Source organism: Camellia sinensis, chromosome 4 (genome assembly GCF_055761805.1).
Source record: "Camellia sinensis isolate YWXY chromosome 4, ASM5576180v1, whole genome shotgun sequence".
NCBI classification, from domain to species: Eukaryota; Viridiplantae; Streptophyta; class Magnoliopsida; order Ericales; family Theaceae; genus Camellia; species Camellia sinensis.
In genome coordinates, this window is record NC_138964.1 from 55,097,311 (window position 1) to 55,108,131 (window position 10,821).

The following is a 10,821-nucleotide window of genomic DNA, read 5'->3' on the forward strand; positions in this document are numbered from 1 at the left end:
GCACTGTGGGCGGATACGGATTGACTTTTTTCCAAACTGCATAAATGCGGGCGGGTCAAAACTGAACCGCAAATCGCATTAAACCGATCCGCAAACACCCCTACCAAATAGTACGTAAACCAAATTGTGCATATCCTAATTTACATATAAAATAATAAATAAATAAATAAATAACAAGTTCATTAGATATTTTGAAAATTAATTATAAATTTATTAATAAATTTATAATAATTTTGTGAAACCACACTGATAATTTCCCCCAAATTCCGCTCTCTCTCTCTCACTCACTCTCTCTTAAATCTCATGTGACTGAAGCAGGTGTTACTGGTCATGCACCATGCATGTGAGTCTAATGAACTTTTGGACTTTCTTGGTAACAGTATTTACTACCTTATTAGGTATCCTTTTACACAAAAAGTGAGGGAACAAATTGATTTTAATAACCAAAAAAAGCTCACCACATCCCAAAAACCTAATCATTCATCCCCACATTACCCACCCACCCCAGATTTCTCATCTTTCACTCTTTTTCTCACTTTCATACACATACACATACACATACAATATAGTATATTTGTACGTATATAAGTACAATTTATGCAAACAAAAATTAAATAAAAAGACCCAAATCCAAATCCAAATCCAAATCCAAATCCTTACGAGGGTCTAATAAATTCTCTCTCTCTAGAAATTCCAATGCTGCATGATTTCATCACACCCACCGCCATTTCTTCAGCTCAAAGGCTCTAATCCATTGATAACAATCACTCTGTCCCCATTGTACTCATTACAGTGTGGAGAGAGAAACTAGAGAGAGAGAGAGGGATTGTGGTGTATAAAATCATGGAGGTGGGTAGAAGGTGCACAGCAAGAAATGGTGGTGTAGTGTCAGGGTCTGTTTGGGAGAGCAGAATGAAGAGTGATGAAGTCAAAGGAGGTATCAAAGTCTTCAATGGCGAAGAAACAACCTCTGAAGAAAATAATGTTGACAAAAAGCCTAGACCCAAACAGAGCCTTGTTGGGGTTAGTGGGAAGAGGAAGACATGGAAATCTGAGAATCTTGAAGGAGCTGAGAAAAACCCAATTCAGATTGTGAGGCAAAGATCTGAACAAACCAAGAATTTGGGTGAACAATGTAAGGAATTGAGTGTATCTGCTGATGGAATCAAGAAAAGCCCAGTAGTTCAGCAGAAGAAGACGAGATCTGAGGTGGGTAAGGAGCTTAGAATGTCTGTTGATGGAATTGAGAGAAGCCCAATTCAGAAAATGAAGACGAGATCTGAAGATTCTAAGGAGCTCAATGTGATTGTTGATAAGACTGAGAGAAACCCAATTCAGATTCGCAAGGCAAAGTCTGAATCCCAAAAGTTGGTTGGTCAATCTCCTCGTGAATCTGGTGGTGATGGTGATGGTGATGGAATTGAGAAGAATTCAATTCAGTTGAGGAAAGTGAAGTCAGAGTCCAATAAGGTTTTGGATGAATCTGTTGATGTCAATGAGAGGAATCCAGGTCCATTGACCAAATCAAAATCTGTGTCCAACAAAGTCTTGGAAGAGAGGAATTCAACTGAATCGAAGGAGGCGATATCGGAGTCGAAGGAGGCAGTTGATGAGTCTAATGAGGTTCCAGATGAGACGGTTGAGGCAATTGAGAAGAACCCAGTTGAAATTGAGAAGATTGGATCTGATGAAAATTGTAAAGAGGTTGATGTGTGTGAAGAAAAGGTCATTTCTAGTGATTTGAGCAATATGGATCAGGTCAAATCCGCTCCACAATTGGAGGTGGCTGATGATGGTGATGTTGATGTTGATGGTGATGGTGATGAAGAAGATTGGGATGAGGAATTTGATGAAGAGGTGGATGAGGAAATTGAGATGGAGATAGAGAAAAAGAGCTTCGATGTTAAGGAAATTGACATAACAGAACAAAAGCCTAAACTGGTTGTTGTGAAAGAAGAGAAAAAGATACATCCAGTCCAAGAAAGAAAACTACCCATCTCACCAATTGTGAAAAAACAGGCTCCTCCACTAGTGAACCATTCAAGAATTCATCCAATTCCCACAAAACACAAAGCAAGTAAGTCTGTTTCATTAGTAATATCTCACTGATTTCTAACTTTTATTTATTTATTTATTATGTTTGTTGTGTTGATCTTTGATGTTTTTTAATTTTGGTGTCTTTGTAGGTCCTGTTTCAAATGGATTCCAAAAGGCTCCTGAAACCCATACTGAATACCAGAGTATTCCTGATACCCATAGCAAATTGCAGAGTTTAGGTGAGTTTTAATTAATGGGTGGAGTATTTTTTTTTAAAAAAATTATTATTATTATTTTTTTACTGTTTTGCTGCTTTAACAATTACAGTTATTCATGTTTAAGCATCCATTTTATGGTGTTTTTAAACCTTTTCTCAGTTGATTTGGTGATGTGGAGAGATGCTTCGAAATCGGCATTTGTGTTCGGATTGGGAACATTCATCATAATCTCATCCTCTTACACTAAAGATCTCAATATTAGGTCAGCAACAATAGTCCAAGAGCACATCTGTTTGGTTGTCATTTTATTATCTTCATTTTCGTTTTCCGTGATTTCATATGATTTCTATTTTTGTGTGAAAACAGTTGGAAATAACCTTTTGCTGTTTGTTTCCTAATACATGGGTTAATTCCAAAACAAGTCAACAAAAACACAACAACCAAACAGTATTGTACTCATCCCCTGTTTCAAAACAGAGCACATATTAAAAATCTCACTTAAATTTTTTTTTACAGCTTGATTTCTGTGGTTTCCTATCTGGGTCTTGTGTATCTTGCTGCAATCTTCTTTTTCAGATCCATTATTTGCAGGTATTTTCTTGATCTCATTTTATTCTTTTTCTTAAATGGGAAAGCTCATTTTGCAGAATAGGTGGCAATTAAAGACATATTTTGATAGTATTTTTTTTCCCTCCCCATATTTCTGAAACAGAGGAGTTATGGGTGGAGAAGATGCAAGCCAAGACTATGTTGTTGGGGAAGAAGAAGCAATCTGGTTACTAGAATTGGTTCTTCCTTATTTGAATGAGTTTCTTCTAAAACTTAGAGCCCTTTTTTCTGGAGATCCAGTGACCACAATGAAGGTGAATTTCCTCCCTCTCTCTCTCTCTCTCTCTCTCTCTCTCTCTCTCTCTCATTTTCTAATTTTTATTTTTACTTTTTAACCTCATTGGGGAAATTATTAAACATTGTCAAAATGTGATAATGTCAGTTGGCAGTGCTGCTGTTTGTTTTAGCGAGGTGTGGGAATTCCATAACTATATGGAAGATGGCCAAATTGGGTGAGTTTGATTTGATTTATACATGCAAGGTTTATATATAAATTGTCAATTAATTAATTTCTCTTTCATATCTTTAATATATATAAACATACTAAGAGCATCTTCAATGCACTAAGCATATAATATTTGTTAGTTAAAATGCCTAGTGTGATTCATTTTTTTCAATTCCAATGCACTAGGCATATAATTAGGCATTTTGGCTCAACTCATATTCACTAGCTACATGTAGCTAGCCTTCAACGCTAGGCAAAATGTATTCAATCATTAGGATCATTTTCCTCCACCTTTGTTGTTGACTTGGCACTCTATTAAATTAATAGTATTTGGATAAACAGCTAAAATAAAGAGTATGGTTGGAGTAAAAACATAAAACAGTTAATAGGCAAAATAAAATATATACTTTATAGTAATATTTAGATAGGTAAAATACCTACTACCGCTGGAGATGCTCTAAACCTTTTCTACCAAATTGAACTAGTAAACTACAATAATTTTACCAAATTGTATTAGTCTAGTAAATTACTGATTTGGGAAACATTATGCATCTTCTAATTAAATAATAAAAAAAAACATAATTTAATAAAAAAAATTGTCATAACTATATACAACATGAGATATAACTAAAAACTCATGAATCATAACTTTGTTTGGCAATAGGCTTTTTTGGCTAAATTAATCACAAAAAGACAAAATAAGTTAAAAGGTCAATAAGACAAAATATCACATATAAACCATAATTATTTTATTTTTTTCTCAAACAAAAGTTAAAAAATCAAATAAAACAAACTTTTTAGCCAAAGCTAAAATAGCAAAAAGTTAACTAAAAAAGCCAATTGCCAAACGGCAACTAAAATAATGTCATAACTAATAAAGAAAATCAGTTATAATTAAAAAAAAATGACATAATTAAGCATGCATATGATACATTTTATATTAAAATTTTCTTACTTATTTAGGGTTCCTTTGAGAAGAGATTTTTTAGCTTGACTTGTTAGCTTTTTGTCTAATTTAGCTTGGCTAAATTAGTTTTGTTTAAAAAGAATTTTTTTGTTTTTTTTTTTGAAAAAAAAAAAATAATTATAGTTTAAATGTAACATTTTATTTTATTGATTTATTTAATCTATTTTACATTTTTGTATTTTTTTAGTCTCGGTTCAAACCCAACCCTAGATACATGATTGTTGAAATTTTGAGTCCGGGTCCGTGTCATTTTAAATTTGTCATGTCTATTAAATTAAAAAAACAAAAAAACAACTTTTGTTATACTCAGCAATTGTAGTGTACAACGGTACAATAGATCGAAGCATTTGCTCTTTGAGGTGGAACTATTGCCAGAGTAATTATAATTACTGCCAGAACAACGTGCAACTATCAAAAGCTTTTGGAGGTTGTACTTGTTCTGGAAACAGCCATATTACCAGGGTTAATGGCTCAGGCTTTTTTGTGAGATAGTCACTTCAATTTTCTCGGGAACCAAACAGTGTTAATTTTTCTGAACGTTCTTTTCTTTCCTCAACTGGCTCTCACTGCAGGCTTTTTTGGAGTATTCACCGTACCAAAAATCTGCTCTTCGTATTCCGCTCAGTTAACTGCTTGCGGTAAAATTCTGAATCCCATGCATTTCATTTTCCAATATTTATTTGAACAACTTAGAATTTATCCTAATTTTTAATAATAAAAAAACTTAGAATTTAAAAAAAAAAAAGAATTTGAACATTGTAATAAAATTTATCCTAAATTTTTAATTTTGTCAATTTAAATCATAAGTTGTTTTTTTATATTTATTTTCAATTTAAACTATCTGTTTATTTGTGTTGAGTAAAATCAATAAAAATTATAATATTTTAATCATTGAATTCAATGAAAAAGAGTATTTGAAACATTTTATGTACATCTACATTAATACTGTGTTTAGTTGGGAGATTTTGAGAGAAATTTAGAAATGAAAAGGGAAAATGTATGTGAAACTAAGTGAAATGTAGGTATATTTTATTTTTATTTTACTTACAATTCACTTTCATTTTCCAAATTTCAAATCTCTTATCATATCTTCAAACCAAACACAACTTAAGTTTAATGTCTAAAATATCTTTTTTTTTGTCGGTTTTACTCAATAAAAATAGACGGATAGTTTATATTAAAATCAATTTAAAAATTTAGAATTTAAATTGATGAAATTAAAAATTTATTTTGTTATAAGGTAAAATTTTAAGTTTTTTTTTTTTTTTAAATTTTCTGAAAAAAGAAATGATAGTGTACCGTTAGTGTGGAGGGACCACAATACACGTGGTTTTACCAAGGGTATTAGATGCTCTACAGTCGCAGTATGTGGTGGGTCCATTTTCATACCTAACTTTAATTGGTTGGACATTTGATGAATCAACGTAACGGCTCTCTTTTTATTATTTGATGGCATGTGCAATGGGGTAGAATTAATGGGTCCCATAGAAATAGATAAACTTATATGCATTGGATCCATTATTTTCCCTTATGTTTGGACATTAGGTCCATATCTATCACCATTTGAAATTATTATCACCATCTATCTTTAGTTAATTTGGTGTCTTGATGGTTAACCTTAAAATAGAATACAAAATGAATGCATAATATGAATGGAACATTTTTTTTTTTTTTTTTTTTTGAGGGTTAGGTAATGCTAGTATATTTTCAAGAATTTTTAAATGCTTTTAGATAATTTATTTACATGTACATTGATTCCTTTTTTCTCTAAAAGTCAAAAAGCAGCCGTTTTAGTAAGGTCAAAAAGTTACTAAAAACGTCAAAAAGCTTATAACCTGTACCGAAATGTCAAAGATTTATTTTTCTCTCTACTTTTTACACATCTTTTCGTAAAAAATTAAAAAGTCACATCAAACATACTAGTTTTTCTTACTTCATATTTTAGCTAAAAAATCAAAAAGTTACTAAAATAGCCTGTTTTCAAACGAGGCTGAGATTAAGGGTGGTCATTGGCATTTTTTTTCCAATGGTTCGATCGTTATAATTTCGTTTATTTTTATAGAAAATATATATATATATATATATATATATATATATATATATATATATATATTATTTTTGGCATTGTGTTACGATTAAAAACAAAAATTAATGAAAAACTTATGAGCTCCTTTTGGCAGATTTTTTTCACCCTACTTTCCGAACCTAGTGAGATAATCCAAAATCTTAGCACCATCCCCACCAGTACCGCGATCAACCCACCACCATTCACAACACCATTGTCACAACTATTAAAATCATTATTTTCAAAGTTACAATTAAACATAGAAAAACAATTTATATTGAAAACATTTAAAAAAAATATTTTCCACTGAAATAAAAACCAAATGTAAGAATTTGGATCCTAGATACGTCTCCATGATCTAGGCTTCTCTAAGTTGCACGATATAATAGGAAGGCATTGTGTAACTGTTGAGAGAGACCTAAGATTTATTTTCGAACAAAAGATTTTTTGTTTTCCTTCTCTAAGTAGAATTGTAATAAAAATTCTGTCAATGGATTCCATGCTAGGGCTAATCATTCTATGGTTAATTTTCTAAAACTTTAGTTTGTTTTGTACCAAAATAAGATAGAATTCTAAAACTTGAACAAGTCCAATGTAGGGTTGTTGTTGATGGGGCTCATGTCCATGTGAAGTTTCATATCTTTCTATCTAGTAACATGCCATCACTTTGTACTACCTTACTTTAATGCACATAATAGTCATTGGCTTTTATTACAAGTTTGGTGGGATGTCCCAATCATATTAGGTAATTTGATGTAGTGATAATAGTTAAAGTAAAGCATCTCAATTGTAGTTAATTGACAATGATTAACAACTTAACAATTGATTTCTTTCTTGACAAGAATTCTATAAAAAGTATATATATATTAATAAATTGAAAATGATTATATATTTTTTACTGTAAGAAGTTTCATAAACAATGTATAATCATTTTTAGTTTATTAACAAATATCTCTTTTAATAAAATTCTGATATATGATTTTTTTTTCTCCCTTTTTTCTCTAAATCATTTAACAGTTGTGAAACATGAATTTTCAAAAAATTGTCAATAGGGACTAAATTGACACACTGTGGAAAATACAATGACCAAATTGACATATTGTTTGATTTTTCGTTAAATTAACTTAACAGCTATTATTTATTGGATTAAAATGACACAATTCGTTAAATTAAGAGACAAAATCGAACAAATTGAAACTATAGGGACCAAATTCACACATCGTGTAAATTACATGGACTATTTGCATAATTTTTCCAAAATTTATCATTATTTATTCTAACGACTGCCATATGATTTGTCATTAAAATTAGAATCTCAATGTACTTTCGATATATTCTCAAATATTTTAATATAATTTTTACACAACTAAAAATTATCAACACAACATTATTATTTTCAGAATATTTGAGTACAAAAATTCAAGAACATTTTAATTTTTTGATCAAAATATGTGTTGATATATAAGTTGGGGAATGAATGCATGAAGGTACATTTTGGATTCGACGATTCCGAGATGCTTGGGAGTCATGCTCTCACAAGAAAGCTGTGGCTTTTGGCATTTTCACACTCGGATGGAATCTCTCCTCAGTCGTAGCTCGCATTTGGGCAGGTAAGCAAGCAAAAATCCCCCCTTTCTTGTTTCTTCCATATATATCTAGCTGCATAATTACATACAATATAGTATATTATTATTAATTTAATAATACTCACGCTTCGAACTCTTAATTTTGTTTTAGTTTTTTATTACGATGTCAACTTTGTGAATTTTTATTTCATGAGATCTTCTTTTAATTTGGTTTATCTCCGTAATAAAGTATAATGCATGCTGATTGTCATTTGTCAATATGTTCTGCTCGCAAAATCAATGTGTTTGGTTTCAGTTTTTTTAATTCAATTTTTTAAAAGTTGAGTTTTTTATTTTTTGTATTTTTTGTTTTTAGTAAATATTTTTAAAATTTTAAGCAATTTTTTTATTTATTTAGATGTACCTTACTTACTTAGATGTATTTAAGTAGTAAAATATTTGTGAAAAAATATTTTTAAAAATTAAAAAATACACAAAAATATGAAAAATGTATTGTATTTTCATTTTTTTTGTATTTTTTGGTATTTAGTGTATTTTTTAAATATTTTTTTCATAAATATTATACTTTTAAGTGTATTTATGTTGGGTGTGTCTAACAATTAAAACAAATTGTTTAAAATATTAAAAAAAAAAACCATTGAAAACATTAAAATACGAAAAATAAAAAGTAGAATTTTCTGAAAACTGTTTTCAGAAAATCAGAACCAAACAAATAGTTCTACAAATAAAAAATAAAAAACAAAAATCCAAAAAATGAGGTCTAGAATGGCCGATTATACAATTCTATTAAATTATTGTATATTTTTCATTTATCTTTGAAAATATATAATTATTTTAAACTTGTTAACACGTGTAATTTCATTAACAAAATCCCAAAATTAAACTCATCCTTTACAGGTACATTCGTTCGAGACTGGCTTTTAAGCCAATTTTTTGTCCGCCTTTTTTCATTTATGAATTGTTTTCAATTTTTTCTCAATTCTTGTTTTCAATTTTTTCTCAATTCTTTTTCCCTTTTAGGTGTTCCTAGAAAAAAAAATAATTTAATTACTAAAGAAATTTTTTTAAAAAATTAATCTGGGGCCAAATAATTAAAATTTAAGATTGTTGTATACTTATTTACAAAAGATAGAGAAAACATAAATAAATAAATAAATAAAAATTTAAAAACTATAGTCTTGGATTGTTATACATTTATTAACAAATAAAATATATTGTAAAAAGAAACAAACAAATGGACTCTAGGTGTAAATTATAGGGGTATTTACGTGTAGATCCTAATATATAGACTTATTGTCTAATAGGTCCTATGAAAAAAATTTGTCATAAAAAAAAGTCACTAATTGTAAGTTTTAGCGACAATTTATAAAAATCATGACAAAAAAAAGTCACTAATTGTCAATTTTAACGGCATATATAAAAAGTTGTCACAAAAAAATTATTTTTAGCGACAATTTTATCAAGGCTTATTTTCAATAAGACTTAATGGGAATTAAGTCTAACTAGTAGGACCTATTGGTAGTTTATCCTAAATTTTTTATACTTATTTGGAGGGTTTTGCTAACCTGCATTATTGATGTACTACATCCCATGCAGTGTTCATGCTATTTGTGGCGTTTAGATATTATCATCAGTCAGTGATGAGAGAAGATGATTTGGTAGTGGAGGAGGAAGAATCAAAATGCGAGACATCGTGGCAAGGACAGATTGGAGGACACAGACGAAGGCGTGTGCCCATCACCACAGTGGATATAAAGAAAGACAAGAAAAGATTTTGATGAAAATGCACACAATAGGACTACATGGTACCCACTTATGATATATATACACCATAATAATAATAATAATAATAATAATAATAATAATAATAGCCTTTTTTTAATTCTTTTTCAATTCTTACTATTACCTTTTCTTTCTTGTACAAATTTTGTTTGGTGACACTTTGAATAAAAAGAGTTCTCAACTAACCAGTTCTGTAAACCTTGGTTTGGGCTTGCATGGCCAATAAATTTTCTATATGTACCATTTTGTGGAAATGGAAAAGAAAAACATATATATTTGGTTGTCTTATTGATATTGATATATCTTGTCTTGTGGTTATTTTTTAGAAATTCATAAGCATTGTCACAATAATGTGTCATGTTATTTTGATGTGTTGTGGTCCACGGCGTGATGGAGTTGGTTAAGTTAATTGAGTAAAGGATAGTCTCAATGTACAAGATTTTTGTTACTTAAAGATCTTAGAAGATTAAATTTACCGGAGGAGAGATTCTTTTCGTAATTTGAATTCATTTTATTTTAGTCGAATAGGTTTTAAAATATGAATTTTATGAAAAACTATTGTATAGAACAAAAATTATAGAATGTCAAAGTTTTGAAATAAAAAAATAATCGTTTTTAAGTGGGTGATGCGTGACCGTTGTTAGGTTAAGGAATATTTTGTGAGGCTTATGCTCTGTTTGTTTTGGCATGTTTAGCATTTTCTAGTACATGGAATGATAGAACATAAAACATTTTTTGTAATCAACAAAAAAAACAAGTTTTATTCAAGCGAAAAAATGTTTTTTTCATTTTTAAAAGGTGAAAAAGAACTATCTTTATATCATAAGTCCAACAAGAACTATCTTTATGTCAATTTAAGTACAAAGTTAATAATTTTTATTTTTCATTTGACGTTATTGATATTTTATTTAATATATAAGTATATTTTACAAGCTTGGGATTAAAATATAATTTTAGGGCCAAGCTTGGGCCATAAATTTTAAGCTCGATATTGGGCTGGGCACAAAATTACTTTGTTTTTTTTAGTATCGGTCTTGTTTAATTGATGCCCACCCCTAACTATTACCACAACTAACATTATTATTATCGTTACCACTGTTACTTTACAACTA

At 29.7% G+C, this 10,821-nt stretch overlaps 1 protein-coding gene across 1 annotated transcript; it reads left to right on the plus strand.

The window, feature by feature from the left end:
- The first annotated feature begins 248 nt into the window (after nucleotides 1-248).
- On the plus strand, nucleotides 249-9,997 carry LOC114261295 (uncharacterized). Its single transcript, XM_028201526.2, has 9 exons — nucleotides 249-2,077; nucleotides 2,187-2,276; nucleotides 2,415-2,517; nucleotides 2,772-2,846; nucleotides 2,968-3,118; nucleotides 3,247-3,316; nucleotides 4,849-4,914; nucleotides 7,829-7,951; nucleotides 9,524-9,997. Exons 1-9 carry the CDS (start codon nucleotides 844-846, stop codon nucleotides 9,703-9,705), a joined length of 2,094 nt encoding a protein of 697 aa, XP_028057327.2. The 5' UTR covers nucleotides 249-843; the 3' UTR covers nucleotides 9,706-9,997.
- Nucleotides 9,998-10,821: the final 824 nt, after the last annotated feature.